This window comes from Lactuca saligna, chromosome 1 (genome assembly GCF_052625555.1).
Source record: "Lactuca saligna cultivar CGN05327 chromosome 1, ASM5262555v1, whole genome shotgun sequence".
NCBI lineage: Eukaryota > Viridiplantae > Streptophyta > Magnoliopsida > Asterales > Asteraceae > Lactuca > Lactuca saligna.
The window spans coordinates 44,649,530-44,676,148 of NC_136417.1; the positions used below are offsets into that span (position 1 = coordinate 44,649,530).

The 26,619-nt window shown below is 34.4% G+C and overlaps 1 protein-coding gene and 1 long non-coding RNA gene across 2 annotated transcripts; one reads left to right on the forward strand and one right to left on the reverse strand.

The window, feature by feature from the left end:
• Positions 1-1,595: 1,595 nt before the first annotated feature.
• Positions 1,596-3,071, forward strand: LOC145005555 (putative pentatricopeptide repeat-containing protein At1g13800). Its single transcript, XM_078964643.1, has one exon. The coding sequence runs from the start codon at positions 1,596-1,598 to the stop codon at positions 3,069-3,071; it is 1,476 nt and encodes a 491-aa protein (XP_078820769.1).
• Positions 3,072-14,533: 11,462 nt separating this feature from the next.
• On the reverse strand, positions 14,534-15,515 carry LOC145001907 (uncharacterized). Its single transcript, XR_013661750.1, has 3 exons — positions 15,484-15,515; positions 14,647-14,692; positions 14,534-14,569 (listed from the first exon to the last, which is right to left on the reverse strand). It is a non-coding gene; the product is annotated as an uncharacterized LOC145001907 (long non-coding RNA).
• Positions 15,516-26,619: the final 11,104 nt, after the last annotated feature.

The window sequence follows — 26,619 nt, forward strand, 5'->3', positions numbered from 1 at the left end:
TTTTTTCGGTTTAAAATCATCTCTGATTAACTGATGTTACCAATGCCTTTTACACAAACAGCTTCCCAGTTGAGAATAGTTATGGTGGAATAGTCTTTGTGCTTGTTGGTTGGTTTTAACCATCCTTCATGGTGCGTGATATGTTCAGTTTCACCCGATTCAATGATCCAAGTCTTAGGAGTATTTGTCTTGCCAGATATGTTGTCTAACGACGTTTTTTCTTTCCATTTTATTGCTCATAAAATTTGCTAGATTTTGTCATATTCTTCTTTGGTGAAAGGAGAGTGCTTTTCTTTATTAACTGTCACTCCACGTGGTTGCTACCTTTGTTTGAGATCCCGTGTTGTTTGGTTTTATCGTTCACCATTCTGGATACCCACGCAACAAGTTCAAAACATCCGTTATCGTGTGTCGTGAGTTGTTGCAATGTTTGCACACTTTATCAACCGTCTTCCCACATCGTCGAGTGGAGACAACGTGAATTTGGTAAATCTACCTTGTGCTCTTTTTCACTCTTGAAAATAATAATGTGTCATTCTTTGTTCAAGGCATTTGATGTTAGGTCTTTTCAATGTGATATTTGCAAGTATGTGAAGCACACACGTATACCATTTCCTTTAGCAATAAAAGACCCCCTTTTTCTTTTTATTTAATCCATATTCATATTGGGGACCAACAATTCTATGTAACATAAGGAGCTACTTCTACGTGGTTTTAAGACCCTATTTCTTCAAGCTAGTGTGATGAAATAAATGAAAAAGAAGGAGAAGAGTGCATGCTCCTAATGAAAAATTAAAAGAGGATGACGAGTTGATGTTTGGTTAGAAATTTTAAGACACTAGTTCTTCAAGGTCGGGATTGAATGTGATTCCACATTTAGTTAACTGGTTAACCCTACCACAATCTGTGCATTGTTTTGATCTTAATTAACCCTTCTTAGCCAATCAATGAAGTTGATGTCAAGAAGTTTTACATTTTTTGAAATGACAAACTACCTAATCTACTCCTAATTAACCATGTATGTCTCCATTGAGACTTGAACTTCCGACCTCTCATATGAGATGATCACTCCATACCGCTAGATCATTGGCCCTTTGGTAAGAACGTGGACATTTTGTTTGCCCATTCCAGTTTTATCCATTCCATGATAATATAACAATATACAATCATATTGCGATTAAAAGGTTTACCATAATTATAGCATTATTTATGGATTCAATTAAATTTTCGGCTTATGTACGTATGTGGATTCAATTCAATTCATTTATCGTATATAGAATGGTTATCTTTACCATAATTATAGCATTATTTATATCATAAATAGTTATTAATTATATTATATAATATAATTATTGAATACTTATCCTTTCCATAGTTATCGCATTACTCATATGGAAATTAAATCAAATCTTGGAAACTTCCGCCGCGATCAGCCCCATCGGCTGTGTTCTTGATTCTGATCTCTTTCACTCCCACCTAGTCCCTGCAAAGGCTACCAGTGTTGTTCTGTTTCCTAGATCCAAACTCCTTGAGAACGATCATATTCAAAATAAGTTTTCCATTTTCCTTTCAAAGAAAAACCTAAATTAAACACCATGTGGCCTCCTTTTACCCGGTTGGGTTATTGCTGTAATTTGGTAAAAAGTTCCAGGATTAATATCCGTTGGAAATCTGTTAGATTGCTTGCCTATACAACATGCTCCGACTTGTCAGGCTCATCCTCGGATACCAATGTGTTATGTCATCCGTATGAAAAACTCGGTAAGTTTAAGGTAACTGCAACCCTAGACCAGTCGAAGAGAGAAAGGAACAGTGCGTTGTTATTTGCCCGTGAATTGAAAGTGTTTGGTTTTAAACATGATGTTGAAAGTTACATGGCAATCATTCGATTACTTTGTCATTCGGGTATGGGTGTAAGGTTAAATCATTTGTTTATGTATGTCATTGATCAGAATATAAACAGGGAACGTGTTGCTTTTGAAATCTCCGATCTTTTAGAAGCGTTGATAGAGGAAAAATTGATAAAAGCTGTGGATGTGTTGGTTAAGGTGTATGCAAGTGTTGGAAGGTTTGAGGAGGCGATGCACACCTTGTCGGAGATGAGAAGTAGGGCTGGACTTATGGTGTCAACACTAACATGTAATTTTGTATTAAAAGAGTTGATCGAGTGGGAGAAAGAGCATATGGTAGAGTCGGTTTACAGAGAACTGAAGAGGAAAGGGTTGATTCCGAATGTGTATACATATGAGATTCTGATTAAAGGACGTTTTAGTATGGGTCGTTTGGAAAAAGCTTGGAATATATTTGCACAAATGAGAGAGGCTGGAGTCAAACCTAATGCTTTCATTATCGGCACGTATATCCGCGAGCTTTGCTGGAAATGGAAAACTGATTTAGCCTTTCAGACGGTAAAGGCTTTCAGGGACTTGAATGAGCCGGTTGATGTTTTTGCATATACTTGTGTCATTCGTGGTTTTGTAAGAGAGGGGAAGATACAAGATGCAGAAGATGTGTTACTTAATGACATGAAGATTAGAGAAGTTGTCCCTGATGAAGATTGTTATGGTGCATTAATTCTAGAGTATTTAAAGAAAGGGGAGACTGCTAAGGCATTTGATCTCTGTGATGAAATGAAATCAAGAGTAGGTATTGAAGCCGATTATGTGCTTATGAGGTGCATGATGCAATACTTGTGTGGTGTGGGAAGTCTTGATGAAGCTCTATCTTTTTTCAAGGAATTTATGCAAAAATCATCAAAGGTTTTCATTGATGGAGTCACGTTTGATTCTGCGATTGATGCTGCATGTAAACTAGGAAGAATGGAAGATGCGATGGAGTTGGTAGAAGAATGGACGAAAGGTAGGAAAATGAAGCTTTGGGAAATGCATTATAGGACTTTGATTGATGGGTATTGTCTACGAGGGGAACCTTGGAATGCATTATACATGTTTCAGGAAATGATGCGCAACGGGTATAGACCAGATTCCACCAGTTATCATGTGCTTGCTCGTGGCTTCCAAGGATGCGGCGTTTCCCTTCCTCTCTGCATGTTATTCAAGCATACATGTTAAATAGAACCTTTTTAATTAAGTGGATGGCCATATACCATGCATATTGTTTACTTATATGCGTCCATTCCTATGTTAGCAGTTTAATCGCTCCTATAACTATATGTTTTGCTGGGTATTTGTTTCCTAATTAAAATGTGCAAGGAAGACTTGAACCAGAAACCTCCTTTATGGATTCTCTATCTTCTTTCTTATGTGCATTGCATGGACTACTTATTATTTATAGTTAAATAGAAGGTTGGTATCTAATGTTTTATTAGTACATAGCTTTGTTTCAACATGCCTAATCTTAATTTTTTCTTCTCTTAGCACCTTGTTTTTCCAAAGGCTTATGACATCATGGCATCATTCATTGTTAATCTTTGTTTTGAAGGTTGCCTAAACAACTATAAACCACATCTAATGACCAACAAAGTCATCAACAATCAATGTTTTAAAAACCAGTTTTTTAGTCGAACCGGTATGGTGACAGGTTTCTGGTTCAACCGCCGGGTCAACCGGTTTCTATGGTTTCCATGTTTTTTCTATTTTCCTATACACACTACAACAAAACAGTATTTTAGAGACGAAGCTTTTAGAGACCACATAAGTCGTCTCAAAAAGCATACCTTTAGAGTCGAAAAGTCATCGCTAATAACTATTTTGAAATTTTTGAAAATTGTTTTTTTTCTGCGACGATAAGCCCTCGCAGATAGATAAGCGCGAAAGTTTTTGGGAACTGCTCTTTTTTCCTTGAACATTCAGCGACCATTTGTTGTCACTGAAAAACAAAATTTTTAAATTTATTCTTTTGCGATGAAAATTTATCTGTGTCAGATAAGCGGGAAATATTTTTCATTGACCACGTTTTTTTTTTCAAGATTTTAGTAAATCAATTTTTTTCCTCAGTAACATAAATTATCGACAAACCCTAGATTACTTTTTCCATCCCCTCGTTCTTCAGCCGTCTACTTCACTCCTCACGATCTTAAGGTTGTCTTTTTGTTTCTCGCCGATCTCCTCCCTACTTTCATTCTATTGCTTGTCGGTGTGTCTCTGTTTCTCGTCGGCGACACTCACAGTCGCTACCCCCCCCCCCCCCCTTTTTTTGTTTCTAAATAGGAGGCATATTTATGGACGTCTCTCACATTCGGTGCCCCACCGGCCACCACCTCCGATGTCTTCAATTAAATGGATTACTTAGCAAATATTGTTTCCTGGCTAGCAAAGTTATTTTTTGATATATGTTTCACTGAATATTTGGTCTATATTTATGAAATTGAACCCATATTATTTCAATTTTTGGAGGGATATGCTATTTGGGCATCATTTGAGAGGGTTGGAGAACAATTTGCATCTGAGTTGTGTATAATAATGCTTGCTATGATAGACTAAACAAGGTAGAAAATTGTATATGTTATTCCCTTTTGAAAGTTGTTATACTCTTTAAGGCTGTGTGGTATCGTCACGAGTGAAAAGAAAGCCACGTAAGATTTTAAGCATTTCACAACCAACCCATCAGGTTGTGGAAATGGTGTTCACCAGTGGGTTGGTGGTGATGAGGCAAAAGGAAGAGAGAGATAAAGAGAAAGAAACATGCTGATTGGTTGTCTTCTTGCGTCTTCACAAAGACGCCACATCCAAACCACCGGGGCTGGGGGCGGTGTTCACGCGTCCTTGGCCCCTCCACCTCAGCTTTTCACGCGTGAAAAGGTATCCACTCCGGATAGCCTAAGATTATAAACAAATCATAATTTAATTAATATCATGTTGATTATATTTAGGGTAAATTACACGAATGGTCCCTATGGTTTGTGGTAATTTGCACGTTTGGTCCATAATTTACTTTTTTAACTCGGAAAGTCCCTACTGTTTGTTTTTGTTACGCGTTTGGTCCCTTCTATTTGTTTTTGTTACGGGCTTAGTCCCTGTCTTACCTAAAAAGACTATTATTTGAATATGAAAAAATGATGGGATAGGTAGGGTAAGGTGAGGAGAGTAGGGTTGAGAGTGTGTTTATTTAAATAAATTAAAAAATCAGGGGCAAAATAGTCGTTTTAGGTAAGACAGGGACCAAGCGTGTAACAAAAACAAACAATAGGGACCTTTCGAGTTAAAAAAATAAGTTAGGGACCAAACATGCAAATTACCCTAAACCATAGGGACCATTCATGTAATTTACTCTTATATTTATTATGTGAAAGTTGTATATAACCCAGATCTTAAGTGTGTTTCTCATCTTATGTAGGACAGGGCTTCAATCTCAATTCATGTGCTAATGTCTTATTTAAAACCTAGATCTTTAAGTTGGTAGTTTGTTATATTAACAATTAACTTTGTGAAACATCACCATTACAGACAATCAATCAGGCATGCGTTTTACCATCTTCAAGTGTGTAAGGAGATACCTTGATTAAAACAATTTCACCTACTTTTATCATACTCTTTGACTGTTCCATTGGTTACTTACAAATCAGCTCTAAGACATTCTAGTTGACTAAAGCCATCCTATCTACATGTTAAACCATGATAGTTTTTTTGCTTTTTGCAGCTAAGAAGAGGTTATACGGGCCACAAAATGAAGCTTTAGATAGACAACCCGATACACAAAATAGAAAGAAAAAAAATACCATGCTGGTGTCTCAATTCGAATGAAAACATCAAAAAAGAACAACAATATGTCGATGATGTTATGGGGTTTATGATAATGAAGACATGAATAAAGTATAGTTAGTTTGTCTATTAAACTTCATGATGTTGTCTCTAAAAGAAAATAATACTTTTTTTATTTAATTAGTTTTAGAGATTAAAAGTTGTTTCTAAAAGATTAATAATTTAAAAAATACATATATTTACTTTCATAGACAATTAGTTTTTTCTATAATACATAAACTGTAATGAAATTCTATTAATTTATAAAAAATTCATTAATATTAATAAACATCAAATTAAGACAGAATCCATAGTTCCAAACTACATAACACACTAAATCAACATCTTTATCCAATTTAACAATAAATCGGATAATACAATAAGAAATGTTTGTCGCTAATAGTAATTAATATCAGCGACGACGCTGATATTATCGCAGAAGATACTTTTAGCGACGGAGCTATTGCGAGGAAACCATTAGCGACAACGATCCTCGCTGTTGGTTTTTAGCGACAACATTAATGCTTTTATAGACAACATTTGTTGTCTCTAAAGATCATTTTTCTTGTAGTGACACACACACACACACACACACACATATATATATATATATATATATATATATACATATGTGTGTGTGTGTGTTGGCCTACGTTTGTTAAGAGAAAGCTATAAAAGTCATTTTAATGCATGATGACAAAACTCGTGGAACGGATCAAAAGCAAGATAAATAAGTTTTTTATTATTACACTTCAACTTGCATGAACAAACACATATATGTTGTTTTAAGGTTTTTAAGAATTTTTTTATACATATTATTATACTCTTCAGTTAAATTTTCTAATTTTATTTTACTGAATTTATTTATATTAATGATTTTAGTTTCAAAATCATCATTCGAGTACAAGACTTTATCGATGTGGTGTTACTTACAATATTTGATCACGATGCAAAGAAACTTCTAGAAAAAACCACACAAGAGTTGCTTCAAAAGTTTAACGAGGTTATCGATATTAACTTCATTTATATAATACTAATTTTTTACTTTTTGTCTATTGATTTTTATAACCATTTTTTTTTAATTTTTAAGGGGGTAATATGGAGATTTATCCATCTTCTTTGAATGTACTTTTGGATAAAAAGTTGGTGTTCAAAATTCAAGTTTTACATTATAATTTGAAGAACAAAGTTGATAGTTATGCAATCTCAAACTTTACTGTTGATAATACAATCATTATTGAATTGGAAAAAAATTTAACATGAAACATTCTTTTACGAAGAATGCTACAAACACTGCACTTATTAAATTTCATTTTTTTTTTATATTTCGGTTGATCAACTAACATATTTCTATGTACTAAAAATATAGACACCATAATCTGATTTATTTAACGTTTTATTAGTAGAATTCAGATTTCAAGACACGTTATATTAGAAGGTTTTAAATATAATATAATTAAAACTAATATGTTAAATACTTTAAATTATTATTAACTTCTAGATTGACATATGAATTTATTTTCCACATTTAGGATGTTGTTTCGTTTACTGGTGATAACATCACACCCGCTTTGAATCTTGATAAATGCACTGCAACAAGTCCACTAACTAAATGGACATCCTTTAAAAAAGTGTACGGACATGAACAATTAAAATGCATGCTGGGAGATGTTTACGACATTGATAATCTGATAACAATGTCCTCAAAGAAACGACCATCAACATCAATGACATATCATACTTCTAGAGAAAGCAAGTCAAAACTGTTAATTCCAAAGCAAGAAAAATAATATATGATTTTCATGATTTTTTTTGAGTAGTTGAATGATTTGAATACTATAAATCTCATATTTTGTTTACATACCATTTGGTTTTGGGGTTTGATATTCGATGACTTTGTTTCATACTATTCATTTTTTGGTTATAATTTTGATCATTTGAATACATTTTGGGTTTTATGAAATGTTGAATTATTCATCTATTTGCTTTTTTGGTTTAAACTCAGATAAATTTAGAAATTTAATAATATTTGACTATATTATTTTGTTTGAATGTGAATTTGTCAACATTGTTACAATGTTATTCATTACAACTTCAATATAAATATTAGAAAACTACAATTTTTTTTATGAAATTGTAAACTTTTATTAATTTTGTAACCGTTCTGAAACAATTATTAATAAATCCTTGTGAAATTATTCATAAATTTATTAGTAAATATTTACCATTAAAATATTATTATTTTTAGATATTAATGATATCCTATAATTTTATAGATTCAAATAATAAAACTCATTACAATGATGCTAAAGAGAGGTGAAGACTAAGACATTACATTTACAATATGGAAGATTGAATTTTATGTCTAAAAGAGAAACTTTATTTCATCATCTAAAGAAATAAATACTTTTGATTGTGTTTCACTTATACATTTTTCATCCTTAGATCAAATTGCTTATTCCATCTTGACCAAATTAAAATATTTGAATTTGATGTTTATAGTTATCACAATGCTCTTTAACTTTAATGTTTATCGAATTTCTTTGCAAAATTTAACATTGCTGGTACATATAACAACTTATTGTTGCTTTTAATTTTACAGGGCCAATATGAAAAGAATCATATGAAATTCATGGGGGTTGGTACACCGAACAAAGTTAATTCATAAAGCTACTATGCAATATGTTTTAATTAAGAAGTCACATCTTGTCGTGATAAAACAAAGATCACAAGGATCATTCATGTTAAAAATTACTGTATTAAAAAAAACAAATTGCTCTAATATAAATATTAAATAATTTTATTTAATAAGTTTGGTCCAAAAACTATAAAAATGAATATAACTAACATTTTTTATTAAAATTCAAGCTAAGACAATGAGACCTATTAATGTAATATGTATTTAATTTATGTTCACCCCGTTAACGCGTGTCATAATCTAGTTAAAGTAAAATGGTGTATTGCCTTATAATTTTTCAATTCTACATTTGTTAAATTATTGAATCTCTAAATTTATTTTATAGTTTGTTTTTACATTTATATATGTTTTTGTATTTTCTTGTTTTTTATTGGTTAATTCTTTTATCAATATTTGTGTTTGTAGCTTAGTTTGCAAACAGTTTTGTAGCTGCAATCTAATACAATCTTAATGTATTATAATGGGTTGTAGTTGGTAATTTGTCCAAAAAAAGCGGTTGTAACAGTGTCGTCGAAAGGAACAGAAATACTTTTTATTCGTTTATGATTAAAATGGTATTCGTATTTTGTATATTTATCTTGTGATTGGTTAATTTACAATTACAATTGTATTTATGTATTATATACTACTAGTTCACAGGTTATAAAATTAATTAAACTTTTATAATAAAAATTTATAATTGTTAATCAATTATTTTAAATAAATTATTAATTAATAGATATATAAAATTTTTAAAGTTATTATAACTTCAAATTTAACATATAATTAGAAAATATAAATTTGAATTTTGAAATGAGTTGCGTAATACATATCTACATGATACATAACATAATATTAATGAGGAGTTGTATTAGAGTGACACTTGTCAAAATGAGATTAATGTTATGAACTCAGATTCACTCAAGATAAATTAACACCACAACTGATGGATTCACACTTCTTCTGGGATTAATGAATGAAAACAGAGATTACACAAGAAATTGATAAGAAAAGGAATGAAATAGAAATAGCAATTCGAGCTGCTACGGACTCCCAGAGAAGTAGAAACTTATAATATTCTTCCATGCCATCACCAGGCTCCCTACCCATCCTTATAACAGAATGTCAGTATTTCTCTAAATTCCCACTTTGCCCCTACTCCATGTCAGCAACATCCTCCTGGGTGATAGTGGTCCCTTGTCCTTTTAGAATCTTTTTGTGTTTTTTTCTTTGGTACGTGAAATGTAGTGGTGGGTGCACCACATTACCCTGCCCCCAAAGCAAGACCTTGTCCTCAAGGTCAAAGTCTGGAAAGGTGCCTTGAATAGTTGTGAAATCTTCCCAGGTGGAATCAAAATCAGGAACCCCCTCCCATTTGATTAACACTTCTGTTCTTCGACATGTGTCTTCTTGCTTGGTACGAACCCCTAACAATGCTTCTGGTTCCCAGTCAAGGCGCATGTCTTCCATTAGGTGGGTTGGCAATTCCAGGTATGTTGACTGATTGCCTATTGCTTTCTTGAGTTGTGAAACATGAAAGACCGGATGAATCCTAGCAGCCTCTGGTAGCTGTAAGTGATAAGCAATCGCAACAATTTTTTTGATAATCATGAATGGTCCATAAAATCGAGTCGCCAACTTCTGGAAAGGTCTATTTGTCACTGAACTTTGTCTATACGGTTGCAATTTTAGATAGACCCACTCTCCTTCTTCATATGACACATCTTTTCTACCCTTATTAGCATCTGTCTTCATTTTTTGTTGAGCCTGAAGCAAGTGGCCCTTAAGATCATCCAACGTGGCGTCTCTTTCCAACAGTTGTTCTTCCACAGCCGGAACTCCTGTTTGCCCTTGCTGAACACGTATAACACACGGCGGGGTTATCAGGGGTGTTCCAGAAAGAGTACCTGATGTGTTAGTCCGAGGAGTTACAGTGGAGAGAGAGGATTTCCGATGGAGTTGGGAATTAAGCTTGCGTTCGACTTTGATGGCCAACGTCATAGCGTGTTCCACTGATATGGGGCTCAATAACTGGACCTCAGACCTAATTTCCTCCTGCAGCCCGTTGATGAAGTGGCCCAAAGTGATGTCATCAGGTATGTTGTTTAATGGGGCAAGTAGTTCAATAAAGGCTCGTTGGTATTCTAAAACCGACCCAGATTGAATTAGGGCTAACCACTGCTGGTGTAACGTACCTGCAGTAACCGGACGAAACTGTCGTAATAGGAGAAATTTCATCTCATCCCACCGTGTCACCGGCCGGCGAGTGTGTTCCCACTGGTACCAGAGAAGGGCGTCTCCTTCATGAGCCACCACCGCTGCCTCCATTTTATCAGCTTCTAATAATCTATAGAAATTGAAATAGCGTTATGCACGTAATATCCATCCATCAGGGTTTTCCCCGTCGAAGAGGGGCATATCGAGTTTCCGAAATCGCCAATTGGTCCCTCCTGTTGGTTCACCGTTATTGGTTCGGGCGTTGCCCCCATCGCTACTACCTCCCGACCCACCTACGACGTCGTTGCGATATCCCCCAGTGGATTCTTTTGGTGTCGCCAAAATGGAAGAAACAGGTTCGGACTCCTTCTCCCCTTCTCCTGACTTCTTCTCTTTAGTTACAGCTCTCAAAACCTCTTCCAACTTCTGGTCCATCTTAAGCTGATTTTGGTCCATCTTCAGCTGGATGGAAGCTATGGAGTCCGCCTGATATTGTATCTGATTACCTTGGGTCTCTAAGCGATCATACAACACACCTAATTCTGACTCCAGCGATTCAACCCTCTTGAGTTGAGCTCCTCCAGCCTCTTTCCCACCTCCCTTTTCTCTAGCCATAATCCCAGGTGGTTGGTTACTCTGATACCAATTTGTTATGAACTCAGATTCACTCAAGATAAATTAAAACCACAACTGATGGATTCACACTTCTTCTGGGATTAATGAACGAAAACAGAAATTACACAAGAAATTGATAGGAAAAAGAATGAAATAGAAATATCAATTCGAGCTACTACGGACTCCCAGAGAAGTAGAAACTTCTAATATTCTTCCACGCCATCACCAGGCTCCCTACCCATCCTTATAACGGAATGTCAGTATTTCTCTAAATTCACACTTTTCCCCTGCTCAATGTCAGCAACATCCTCTTGGGTGATAGTGGTCCCTTGTCCTTTTAGAATCTTTTTGTGTTTTTTTCTTTGGTACGTGAAATGTAGTGGTGGGTGCACCACAATTAACACTATTTATTTATTAAAATAGGGATTCATTTAGACAAATTAAAAGGAAAAAGAGGCATAGTCCATTGATAGATGAAGGAAGTAGAGACTTGATGCTTTCCTTTCCTTGTTTTTACAAAAAAAAAAGGCGCTGATTTTTCCAAGGATTATTTTACTTCTTCCACTGAATAGTTAATTGATAGACTATTTTACCCTCAAACCCATTTAATAAGTTTTATGAATAATTAATACGGAGATGGTTTCTTTTTTTACAATAATGATAAGATTTGATCTTTCACGTCAATACACCCCTTAACATATATACCAAAATCTATAGTATTCAACTTGATATAATGGATCACGGTGGTACAAATGACTAGATAAAACACCGGTGTGGGGCCCAACCGCCCAACAAATGAGCCGATATCCACCTTCTTCGTATCGAATTTCCATGGATACACCAGTAGACACGAACTGATCAGAAACACCTTCCATGAGTTTGAGAGAGTGACCGAAGTATATTACGCTAGGAAGGACTCTAATGTTTCAAAATTATGCGTTTATCAGATTCAAGGGAGCAGTAATGCCTCATTTTTACCCATCTCGATCAACAAGCATCACATCCATTTCACTGTTTTAGAGTTTTGTGGGTTCTTTAGATCGATTGAAGAGGTTTTGGACATTAGATCAACACAGTGCATTCTTTGGTCGAAAGAGAGAATTGAAGTGGATTTATTTGGTGTGTTTTCTTCTTCAGTTGACACCAGTGAGGGTTTGATAGCATCTAATCTCTTTTCATTGGTTCAAAGATAAAATTCCACACATACAAGAACAATAAAGAGAAATTCTTGAGGGGGTTTTGAAATTCTGGGATTTTGTGATATGGGTTTATGTTAACCGTTTATGACTTTTGATAAAATCTTCAAAAAAAAACCATGGAATTATGTGATTAATAAATATTGTTCGTGGTTGGTTGATCGGGGATGGATAGATTGAAGAGAATTATTTGCTTGTGTTTGTGTGTTTTCCCTTAGGAGTGCAAGAGAGAGAGAGAGAGAGAGAGAGAGAGAGAGAGCTTGCATATTAAATTTTATTTTTTTTAAAAAACAAATTAAAATAAATAAATGGTCGCTAAAATAATGAAATGATGAAAATGCTTTTCATTTAAAAGATATATAGTGACGGAGTGAACTATAAGGATTAAACATCAAAAGTTTTGAAATAACATTGATCATCGATAAGGTTTTTTGAAGTTAGTGATGAAACTTCAGATTTTGTGAAATCATAGAAATCATTTATGAAGTTGTGTCTAATTTATATATTTAAAACATGTTCAGGTGTTCGTGGTGTATCTAACAAGGTTCAGGACATTCACGTATTACTTATGTCCTTTCTCATAGAGAAACTGATTTAGCATTTCCTGATTATACTTTTTGGAGTTTTGGTTCGTCATAACTTGAAGAAGCGTGGTTAAAGTGTCATAGTACAAAACTATATATTACGACATACTACTTATTTGCCAAATGGTCTTTGCAAAATTCTTTTGACATGGTAGATGTAATAATATGGTGCGGGCCACTAATGAATTAATTTCGTAATATCAAATATATTTCTAAGAATCCATTTTGCAAACTTGATAGCTATTTTGTGTGGTACGGCATACCCTCATACCAATTACCGAGTAAAAATTCCCCAATTATCACAATATAGCAACGTATTTATGATAAAAAAAATAAAAAATAAAAAAAAAAGTTTAAACCAGAACACTGTGTAAAGTGTGAACCCACCCTAGAGGAATGGGACCTCTCCAAATGCCGTGAACCTCTTAAACCTGTAGACAAGTCACATATTTAAAAAAAATATATATTCAAGGATTTTTTTTTTTTTTTTTTTTTTTTTTTTTTTTTTTTTTATATGTTACACTCTCATTCAATTTGTCAAATGTCATTTTATGGTTATTTTGAATTATTATTTTTTTCACATGTTATTTTATGAGTTTTCTATTTTATTAATTTCACATAATACTTTGATATAATAATTGCAATAAATGTAGTAATAAATAAATTTCATTAATTAACTTATATTTTAATATCAAAATTTTCAAATTAAGTTGATTAGTTTCTTTTGTTTATTTATTTAAATTATTATTTTTAATTTAAAAGATAAAAAACATTTTAATTATAATAATTCATTATTTTTCTTATTTTCTTCAAAATTCAAAATTCTTAAATATTTTAACCTTTATATTTATTTATTTTCAAATTAACCCACGTACTACTCTCACAGATAGTCAAATTAATATAGTTGAGAGAAGTGGTTACTTACCAATCCTTTTTAACAGGTGCCACTGGCCTGATGCGGTTTGCAATTATAACTGTCATATCTATGCAAGAAAATTACATTATTATTTATCCAACGAATTCACCAAAACATTAGAACAATATAGATAAGATTTTAAATAACTTACTTCCTTTGAAATTCTTCACCAGTTTGCTTTCTCCTTTACGCTTGTCCTGAGGTCCCCTTTTCTCATAATCCAGCAGATACTCGAGGATTGGGTGGTTTGGATGCAGGATGCCACTCTTTATCCCTGTTGCCATTGCTACACACACACACACATATATATATATATATATATATATATATATATATATATATATATATATATATATATATATATATATATATATATATATATATATATATATATATATATATATAAATATATATATATATATATATATATATATATCAAGTTGATTTATAATTCTAATCTAAAATTTAGTGAATATAAATTAGACATACTTTTTCGAAACTGCATGGAAAAAGTTGGTCCATTATAGAATGTCACCTCGGGATCTGCAATTATACAAGGGTAAGTTAAATAAATAAAACTACGTTTATAATTTTGGACATAGGTAAATAAATGTATATACCGCTATATGGGAACAAACATGCTTTTTTAATTGTCATTGCAATCCCTGCAAGCATTATCAATGTCAACATTTTGTTGAAAAACTTGATAAAAAAATTTTAAAATTTGATACAGTGTTCATACCTCCATGGATCGTCTTCATGTTTTCATAGGAATACTCACGAGCAACCTGCAAAATAACTAAATTTAATGAATACAACTTTGGAGCATGAAAAAGCTAGGTATCAATCACCATAAGTATGATGTACCTTTCTTAAGTCATCAGATAACAAGGCTTATATTTAACAGGGTGTAAAGCCCCAACCCAACAGGAGTATATAAACAAGCAAAGCAATATGTTTCCCAAATAGATGAATGCATACGTGGTATTAAATATTAATATTTGACTTTTTGTGTTTACTTGATTTTTCTTACACCAATTAAGGGGAATTTTCCTTATTCGGTTCTTGCATTATCTCCATCATAACTCATAATAATGCAAAAAATTTCTATTTTATTGATTGCATTAGAGGTTCATAAAGATTTTTACTTAACAATGAATAGATCCCTGAGTTTTCTTCTGCCCCTGTAGATGAACAAGACATTTGCAAGTAATGTAACCAAAGTTTGACTTAACAATGAAAATGTAATTGTCGCCCGGTTGAAGCAGTATATTGAGATGAAGAGTCACGTGGAAAGATTGAACAAATTGGTATTGTAGACAAAAAGATGTAGTGAAACATAAAGCTAATGAAATCGATAAAAAAAACAGTACAAGTTGATTATTGTTCATTATTTTACTCCAATCGTCATACTTTCTAAATAATCTTCATGCAGATTGAAAGGGGCAAAATGGACAAAGGTGGCTTGTCAATGGGTTCATTACGAAGATGCATAGTGAAATTGGTAATGATTTGGGCATATTTAGTTACTACAACTTCAATTGAGTTTAAATGCAGAATAAAATAGCATACAATTTACCTCATCCAGCTGACGATTCCATGCCAATCCCTGTAAATATCATCGATTTTCAGCAAAAAGAAAAACATTATGATAAGGAGATAAAGTGATATCGTTCAATTTTGAATGAGTATATATCGTATCCCTAATTTGTAATCTCTGTAGTTGTTATCTTAATATTGTAATCTGTATATAAACACATTAATGAGGAGAGACGTTAGATCAAACTTAAAATAACATACAGTATACCTCAGCCAACTGACGAAGCACGCTTGGCTGTTCCTGTAACTATCGATTTTCAGCAAAAACAACATTTTGCATGAGTTGAATTGCTATAAACTAGGTTTATTATTTCTGGAAACTTTAGATCACATCAAATAACATACAGTTTACCTGCTCCTCCTTGCGAACCTTGATCAAACGTTCCTGTAAATATCAATCAACATGCAATCATTATACTAGAGAAATCAATAAGCTAAATTAGTGACATATCCGACAATGACTCGCACTCGGAAATTTCAGCAAACACAACATTTTGAATGAGTTCAATTGCTATAAACTAAGTTTATTTTTTCTGGAAAACTTTAGATCACATAAAATAACATACAATTTACCTCCTCCTCATTGAGAACCTTTCTCAGATCTTCCTGTAAATATCAATCAACATACAATCATTATACTAGAGAAATCAATAAGCTAATATCCGACAATGACTCGCATTCGGACGGTTAAGCTTTGCGTGCTTCACAATTCTGTGTAAATTAACAAAAAAAATTCACATCTAGATACCAAATCAAATAGGTGATTAAAAATGAAATCAAACCTGCAATTTTGTCTGATCACTGTAGTTTCTGTGATGGATCATAGTGGATGGAATTCGCTTCTGCGTGATGAATCGAAACCATGGTGCGAACAACATTTTCTTCTATGAGTGAGACGAAGAAACTGTTTGGAGCATATGAGCAAGGGCGCCAATACTAGTCTAAATTTCACAACATTACAATTTGGTCCCTTTGGTTTTAGGGATAATGACACTTCAAGCCCTACAAAATTCTGTCTTTGGTTTAAAAGGACCTCATCTTTTTGGTAGTCTAAGAGAATAAATATTTTTCTTTTCGACACCAGCCAAGAGGAATAATCATCCCCCATCCATAACGAAAACAAATTAATGCGGGTTAATTAGTTTTTGCTTTCAATGAATGTGTAAAAGTTTTGTTGTTATGAAAGTCAAACGAATAAGATCCATTAACCTTGCTAGTAATAATCTCCAAAAATAACAACGTAATAAACTTCCAGAAACAAAAAAATGAATACCAATCAAATTGACTAGTAGATAACAAACGTAAATAAATTAGAAAATGAATACTTAACTTACTAGAATCCTGGCTAGCAGTGGAACACAAGGTGATGCCATGATGGAAATGAGATGACACCAGGGGAGGTGCTTTAATTAAGCACAATTACGGATTTGAAGCTTTCCCAAACAAATAACAAAATTCTTGGTCACAGCCAATGTACTTATTAATAGTTAAGCAAGTAATCAAGCAACTAGATAAACATTTGGTAACACCAACGTGTTTGAAAAAATGAGTTACAATCGCTTAAGCATCACTTTATGTCAAGGAGTTGGTTTGTAATTAATGATCATGCAAATATGCAAGGGCGATTCTACCTTTTGTATGGACACATGATCATTCTTTAGATGGACACTGGTGCTTTGGTTTAGTGCAAGCAACACAAAAACAAAAAGAAAAAATTAATAGCTTTTATATATTTTATATGTTATTTTGACCCCCAAAACATTATAAAAGAATACAACCAAAGTTCATGGTTAAAAACAAATCATAAATCTTGTTTATATACCATTTATGACCGATATATTTGCATTAGAGAATTCAACGGATTTGTGCAATTATTACGAAGTATTATGTAATGTTCCAAAAATAATGATATAGATTAATAAATTGTTAATACATATCATCTCCATAAAACCAAGGTAATCAAGACTTAGCAAAAGCATCATTAAATCAAATTAATTCACAGAATGTGGAAACATCTGGTGTATGCTCTGCAATCATCTCAAGCCTTTCCATTTAAAAACCGAAGTCCCTGAAACAAAACCGGAAACCGTAAGCACGAAGCTTAGTGAGTTCCCTAAGATACCTCATACCATACATACGTAAATCACATACTGGACCCCCGCCCTCCATTGGGCCTCGCCCGATCTTGAGTCCCACTCGACCACGGGCCTCGCCCGGCATAAAGCCCTGCTTGGCCTCGAGGCTAGCCCAGCATCGAGCACCGCTCGGATTACAGATCTGTCAATCACCACGCCCCGCCCGATACACAAATAATCATATAACCATATAACATATACCCTTACTAACACATGCAATAATCAAAAAGACTATAGCATACCATACCATCATCAAGCCCCGCCTGGCATTAGGCTTTGACCGGTAAGCATAAAAACAGATACTAATAACTAGCATACAATATACTCATTAGGTCTCGCCTGGCATCGGGCATTGCCAGGTAAGCATACCATCTCATAACGCATGCAAGAGTTACGCAGACATCTAGCATTTTAACATAAAATCCATGGGTCGGCATTGGTGCCTTCGACCCGGTAAACCCAGTGAGGAAACTCACTTCACTCTGCCGAATCATAAAGACGATCCCTGGCTACTAGCTGACAGATTCCCCGAACAGTCAATATCAAAATAACACCCAATTAACAATTGGGTTCCAATCCATAACCATAAATCCATACTCGGGGTAAAAATACCATTTTGCCCATAACCTAGCTTGGTACAAGACTAAGTCCAAAACTCACAACCTAAAAGGCCTAAAAATCAAATAACCAACCAAGGCCCAAAAAGGAAACCCAACCACAAAGCCCAAAAGCAAAAACTGTAACACCGTAAATTTTCAAACAAATTTTTTATTTTTAAATCACATAAATCTCATAAAAATAATTCACAAAAACCCCAAAGTGTTAAATTATCCAAAAACACAAATTCATAAATTTTTTAAATAAAATCCAGGATCCTCAAAACATGACTCCATCTCATGTGTACAATCAAGCCGACGCCTTCCCTCGATCGTGAGAAGTACCTGAAACACATATCACATAACACGGTAAACACAAAGCTTAGTGAGTTCCCAAAAATATCACATACATTTCATTGGCCTCTCATGGCTATAACTCAATAAAGACCCTCCGATCAATGTGTCTCAGTGGAGACCCTCCGGTCCCACAACTCGGTTTGGACCCTCCCGTCCGAACTCAATAAAGCTTAGCATAATACACAACATAAATCACAAAGACATAATTTAGGATATTACAATACCTAATAATAGCATAGACCCTCCAGTCACACTGAATTACCACTCATGGTAAGTATAGTGAGAAGACTCACCTCGTATGTAAGTAAGTAGCTCTAGTACCACAAGAACAGACTAGACTCCGCCTACATAATATAATTATCTCTAATAAGCCATTTGGTAGAGAATATTTCGAGATTGTTAAGCTAATTTCTCCACTAATTCTCAAAGGGGTGAAAAAGACCATTTTACCCCTTTATGATCTCCTAAGTCCACAATTGACCAACCCTAAAAGTCAACATAAGTCAATACTCAAGTCAATAGTCCTTGTTGACTAAATTCGTCGAGTTCATCTAGGTGACTCGTCGAGTTCCTCCTGTTCTCAGATAAGTCGGGAAATCTCAACCCAACTCGCCGAGTTGTCTCATCAACTCGTCGAGTCTGTAACACGTCCAGACCATCGGGGTAAACCCTGACCGACTCGTCGGTTTGGCTCATCAACTCGTCGAATCCCTTAAGGCTGAGATACCACGTAAAATTGCAAGCTTTACGTCCATGCATGGCACTTAGGGCTTGACATGCCAAAACAAGTTCCATTTAGGGTCTTAAGCATAAAAGTTCTCCTCTAACTTGACAAAGTTTGGACCTTTTGGCTTTAGGGACCTCATAAGGTCTAGATCTGAATTCTTAATCTCTTGGCAAGCTCAAAATACTCAAAGTCTCAAGGAAAGGTTGAAAAAGCCCGAAAACTTCCTAAAAACGAGATCTAATCAAAATAATGAACAAGGTGGTGACTTTTACCTTCCAACAGAAGCTAATGGATGAACAAACACTGGCTCTAATAGCTATTTCTTGTTCCAAGCCTTGATACTCTCCTATTCTCTTTAAAGAGTACACTAGAATGCCTAAAGTTAGCTCTTCTTTCTCTCTTGAATCACTCTAGACGATTAGGGTTTCACAAAGGGAAGTAAGGTGACATGGGAGGTGGAAATGATGGCTTAAGGTCCTTTAAATAGGACACAACCCAAAAAATTAGGGTTTTCTCTCACAGCGCCAACTCGTCGAGTTGGTCTCTCCAACTCATTGAGTTGATCGTAAAACCCATGTGGCCAAATCCTTCTATACTCGAAGAGTTGGGGCCTCCAACTCGTCGAGTTGCTCAATTAAAATCATTAAAATTAAATAAAGATCATACCTGGGAGTCGGGATGTTACAAAAACCCTCCTGACTGAGTACGTGGGGTGTACTCAGTTGTACGTTAAGCATACATGCAATTTGGATTGTACACTACGTGTACCGACTTGTACGCCCAGCGTACTCATTCATTTAGCCAATTTCGACATTAATCTCTTAATTATTTAGTCAAAAAGTCCAAACCATAGATCTGAGTCCACACAAGTGTCTATAGCCATAAAGTCACTGACTTGGTGACATTGCATGCCCTAAAAGAACCAATCTTCAAGATAAAGCATTATACTTTCACCAAAAGGACACCAACTCAAGCATGAGGGATTCCAAACCCTAAAGCAGGGAACTTTATGCATCTAGAACCTCAGAAACACCAAGAATGGTAACTAAGCATTCCTTATAAGGGGTGTGGATACCTTCCCTATCACAACGCGTTTTAAAGCCGTGAGGGCAGCAGATCCCATAAGAACTCTGCAGTTAAGCGTGGTCGGGTAGGAGTAGTACCAGGATGGGTGACCCCCTGGGAAGTCCTCGTGCCGAGTGGCCCAAAGCGGACAATATTGTGTGCGTACTCATGCGCTTATTATGGACGCAGACTTCATGAGGTACGTTGGGCGTAACTGACTCAGATGCAAAACCTTAAATGAGACTTGAGGACTATAAAAGGAATGATAAGGCCCTTACCCCAGCCACCATATACCAGTGAGTGAAACCCTTAGAGAGCAGAAACCCGTATAAGCTTGTGTATGTGTTCTTAAGCTTGAAAGTGCCATTTTAAGGTGATGAAGGAGAAGAGGAGTCTATTGAAGGAGCTAGAAGTTGGAGGACAAGCTTAGATCCGATTTCTACAAAGGTTAGAGCTTCATTCAGAGGTAAAAAGCCCAAAGCTTTCCTTGTCATTCGTGATTTATGCTTTATGGATCCATTTTTAGGGTTTTTGGTTCTAAGGTGGAGACTTTATAAGCAAAGGGTCTCCATAAGCTTAGATCTGCCCTATTCCAGTGTAATATGTGTTGAAGGTTCATAAAAACCCAATCTTGGACGTAAATATTAAGCCATGCATGAGGTATTGGCTTAATGAGGAAAGAGGAAAGGTGTTTAGAGTGATTGGTGATCTTTATAGTTATGCAAAGGCTTAAAGGTTCCGACTTTATGGATTAAGTGACCTTAGAATAGTCAGATCTGGAGTTTGAGCATATGTCTTAACCGTTTAAGACCAAAAATCCATAAGAGTAGGAAACTGAGACTTACGCTGTTCGTAAATCTCAGTACGCGCTGCGTAAGGGTTTGAGACCCCGATTCTGGATCGCTGGAGTACGCCCCGCGTACAAGAGCTGGTACGTGGTGTGTGCTGCCCTCTGTTGACTTTTGTTGACTTTTAGGGGTTGGTCAACATTTGGACAATTGGACCATTGAAGGGGTAAAATGGTCTTTTTCCCCTTCTGAGATACTATAGAAAGGGTATGGTCTAGCTTTTGAGAATCGTGGTTAATTAGAGATAAAATACATTATGTGATAAGGCGAAGGCTAGATCAGTATTTCGAGTGCGAGACTTTCTGAGATTTCCCGAGGTGAGTCTTCTCACTATACTTTACCTAGATTGGTAATTAGAGTTATGTGACAGAGTATCTTGTATGTCATTTATATGATGTGATTGCTATGTGATTTGTGCTATGTATGATTTAGAGTTTACAGAGTTACGACCAGAGGGTCCACAGAGGTATGGGACTGGAGGGTCCCAATGAGACAGATTGACCAGAGGGTCAAACAGAGTTATAGCCTCGAGTGGCTAATATGTGTTGTATGTGGTATTTTGGGGAACTCACTAAGCATTTATGCTTACAGTGTTATGTGTTATGTGTTTCAGGTACTAGCGAGGATCGCGGAAAGGTGCCGACATGATCCGTACACACTGACAGAGGATTGTATTTGGTGATCTTGGGATATGTTTTATTTTGATGACATTAGTTGAATATGAGATTTGAGAATATTAAATGATATTTTATGTTGTTTGAAAAACGAAAAAAAATGTTTTAAAATTTTCACGTCGTTACACATTCAACCGTCATTTTATAGGCAGTTTCCTTATACCCCATTTATAGATCGGCATCGTGAATGAGACCTACTAACGGTAAGACTGACTCATCTTATATATATATATATATATATATATATATATATATATATATATATATATATATATATATATATATATATATATATAAGTATTAAGCTTTTAATATTATATAAGTATAAGGGTTGTATTTTAAACTTTTAAAACACTAGGGTTTTAGAATTTAATATTTCTAAATTAAACTTTTTAATCAAATTTTAAATTCCAAAACTTGAGGGCAAATTTTAAAACTTTTCAAAATCTTCTACATCAAATTTAAAATAATTAAAATAATCCTATAATTTTAATCCTTATCACAATTTGACCTAATGCAACTAATTTGGTAAGATAATTCAAATCAAATTTTACAAATAACTAATTTATCACATAATCTTGTAATTATCTTAAAATTTGACACTTATCCTTCAATTAGATAATGATATTGATTACCATAATATAAAATTCAAATTTTATCAGTCAAAACAGTTTATGGTAGTTATCCAAATCTAATTTAGGCTTAAATTCTAAAAAGTCTGCAGTCAGATGAGTCAACTCGTCGAGTCAGGCTTAGGACTCGTCAAGTTGGCTCAACTTGTCGAGTTCATCTGGCAGAGTCTAGATTTTGACTGCTTTCAGCCTTGAACAATTAACCATGGTATCAAATATAACAGAAAAACACCCTAAGCTCCGATACCACTGAAGGGTTTTGAGCACTACAACATTCATATGGTGTACATACAACCCTAACTAGCATAAAATTTTCGAGATTTGTAACATAAAACATATTTAGAAGAATACATTTTCATTGTAGCTTGTACATCTTGACTTTCAAGAGCTTAGTACCTCAATTGTTGCACCTCTAGTGAGTCCCAAACACCAAGTAGCAATTGGAAGAATATGAGAGATAGGTTGTGAGGCTCAAAATCGGCTATGGTTTTCTCTAAGGATCAAGTGGCCGATTTTAATGATCCAAGTGGTTCCTTATATAGTTGAGCTGCTAGGGTTTCAGGTAAAACCCTAATGTGACTGCTTAAGCCTTAAGTAGCCCAATAGATCCTTCCAGAAGCCATCATATGGACGAAATCTATGTGGGCTACACATAGAATCATCCACCCCTTCCACAAGGAGCCACAAGCCCAACTTGCAACTATTAGATAATTGCAATACCATTCCCCTTAATTTAATCAGTCTCTTTTGATCACCAAATTAATTCGAAATTAATTGTTGATTAATACTAATTAAATAATATGATTTCTTAATTAATATATTATTCTTATAATATATTAACAAATCACAAGTAACCTCTTTCTTTATAATTCATCCTATCAAATTGCTATGGTGACGGCAAGCCAAAAGGATCATGCTACTATCAGGTTAAGTACATACCAATTATAGTTATGGGCTTAGATACCTAATCCAACAGAATAAATAGATATTATAAGGCATATGTTGTTTATGTTTATGTTTTTTATATGTATTAACAATGACAATCCGACGTTTTTTATATAATACATTTATTCGGAAATGTTTTGATAAATTATTTATCATATTTTTTGGGAACAAATTCTGCAATATATTTCGTTAAAAATATACTCTGATTTCCAAATAAAACATAAACAAATTGGTCTTTTCTAGCCGTGAATTTGGGGGTGTCACATGATTTTATATCATAATTGACTCCTCAATGAACATGTTAGTGCAATTGTATGACTAAGAAGAGGAATCGAACATTTTTGGAAATGGTTCAATCATAGATGAGTCATACTTTGTTCCAATCAAGTTTTAGAGTCATACTCCAGTAACTACAAATCGTATCTCGAAACTCTTTTCAAACTAAGAAGGTTGAAAACACCTCGAAATATGTGGAATAAAAATGTTTTTCTTACTCTAGCACATATAGAATTAGAGTTGTGATGTTTTTCGTTAATCGAGAAACAAAAGATAAATTGAGACCTATTCTATGAAGTGTTTTCTTGTCAGGAATCCACACAAACTTTTGAATATTTTGTTTAACTCGTCAAGGAATGTTCCTTAAGAGAAAACTCATATGTCAAGAATTCAGTGGGAGTCGTATTGATCTTGTTAGTTTCAAAAGTCAACCGAGAATAAACCTTTCAGTTATCACTAGCATGTGACTTGAGGTGTTTAATTAACACATTCTTATTTCTGTGAACCTTCTAGTTGAGTTGGAAATGCTTATGAGTTTTATGTTTTCATTTAACTTCAAAATCAAAAATCAAGTTGGTCGGTGAAAGTACATTGATCAATATGGGTGACCTGCTAGCAACATGGAAGCATTAGTAGGCCCCTGGGCTACCAGAGGAAAAGAAATTTAGAATTAAGTAGTTTAGTCCATGAAGGAAAACTGAATTTGAAATTTTTTTGTCCTAAATGTTATCTTATGATTGTACGTTGCAAATGATAGATGCACATGGATGGGCATGTATGCACCTTGAAATCTATGTGATAAAGATTCGCTCTAATTCATAAAAATGGTTATGAGGAATCACTTTTGCTAGTAGATTTTAAAGGGTCTTATAAAGATCAGTATGTATATTGCTTGTATTAATTGCATTCTCAAATTCACAATATGATTAAGACTTTTCTTGGTTTAGGTGATTAGCGGATTCGCAGGCGCAACCAGTGCTAAAAAGGGATCGTATCGCATTGTTTCAGAATTATTTGATTCAGGTGAATTTTCCTCACTGTATTGTGGGTCAAAGGCACCAATGTCGGCTCACTTGGTTTTGTATCCTGGTATATATGATGTAGATATATTGTAGTGATCTGTTAGATCTATATCCCGGTATATATGATGTTGTTATGATGTAGTGATCTGTTAGATTTGTATCATGGTATATAGGATGTTGTTATGCGGTAGTGATCTGTAGATCTACATGTTTGTCTACTGACTGGTTATATGTTTATCTGATGCATATGTGGACATAATGTGATTGGGTTGAGACTGTACTGCTTTGTGCTGTCAATCAACAAACTCGGGGAAATCCAACCGGGAGGTTGTGGGCCAGGGCAATCCAACCGTGAAGTTGTGGACCCATTATATGTAAGGCAATCCAACTGGGAATTTGTGGTTTATGGCTAATCCAACTGGGAGGTTGTGGAACCAGTATGTAGTATGTATGGAAATCCAACCGGGAGGTTGTGGCCAGGGCAATTCAACTGAAAGGTTGTGGGCCAGGGGTAATCCAACTGGGAGGTTGTGGACCCGAGGTTATTCTAGTCTAATGACTGATTGGACCTAGCATGCATGATTGTATATTTTATATGTTTGTGTGGTGGTACTTTGGAGGAACTCGCTAAACTTCGTGCTTACAGTTTCAGTTTTATGTTTCAGGTACTTTAGATGATCGGGACAAGGCGAAGGCTTGATCGTGCACTTCATCTTAGATTTTATGGGATTATGATTTTGGAATACTCTGATTCATGTTAATGACTTTTGGAAACTACAATTTGCAAACACTTATGGTTTTGGATTGGTTTCAAAAATAAAAAATTTTATCGTGATTTTTGGGACTTTATAAACGTGATGAAAGTAAATGTGATACGTAGGAGTTTGATAACAAGAGTTGTGATTGAAGTAATGGTCGAGAGGAAAAGATGTGTCATTGTTAATATTGGTTTGGGTGTTAACATTGTCCTCTTTATGTGATATATGTTGCCAACAAAGAGTAGGTTGGTCGTTAATTGTCTCTTTATTTCTTTTAATTTGATTCATGGTTCTTTTTTTATGTTTTAAGATTAAATCAAAGGCATATATGAGTTAGTTTTGATTAAAGAAACATGCATTACGAATGTTTTTATGAAAAAATGGCAGGCATGGTTTTAAGTTATGAAAACAAATTATTTACATACACGAGGCAAGGTCATAGAAATGAGGGAGGAAGGATAAAAGGTCGGTAAAAGTACTGCATGTAGGAATAAGTGAAACCCAGTGGGTATATACCGTGACAAATTAAGGTTCTATAGTTCAAATCGTATTTACAAATATAGGATAAACAAAAACTATATACAAATGAAGATTTTCATTAATGGTAATGGAAATTACATATGTTTATTTTATTTATGTTGCAAATCGGAGAAAATTAAAAAAAATAGTGTCAAAATTGCAAAAGATTGAAAACTTAGTGTCAAAATCGCAAAAAAAAATTAAAACATAGTGACTTTTGCGCCATTTTTTCGCTTCTGATACGTTATCATGCCACATCAGCAGTGTTCAAATAATTGTATGAAATGCAATTCAATATGTTATTAAACAAAAAATGATGTATGTTTTACATATTTTATCGATTTTGTTCAAATAATTGTATTTCTTTTAATTTAATACATTTGTAATTGGGTTGATAATCCTATCGAGATTAAAGACTATAGGCTTATCAGCTTAATTGGGTTGCAATATAAAATAATTGCTAAACTGTTAGCTAATCAGTTGGCTAAGGTGGTAGGAGAGATTGTGCATCCTGTGCAGTCGGCGTTTATTAAAGGAAGGCGAATTTTGGATGGTGCTTTGA

What these genes read in the sequence shown, in the direction of transcription:
- LOC145005555 (XM_078964643.1), top strand. Translation starts at nt 1,596, where the DNA reads ATGTGGCCTCCTTTTACCCGGTTGGGTTATTGCTGTAATTTGGTAAAA.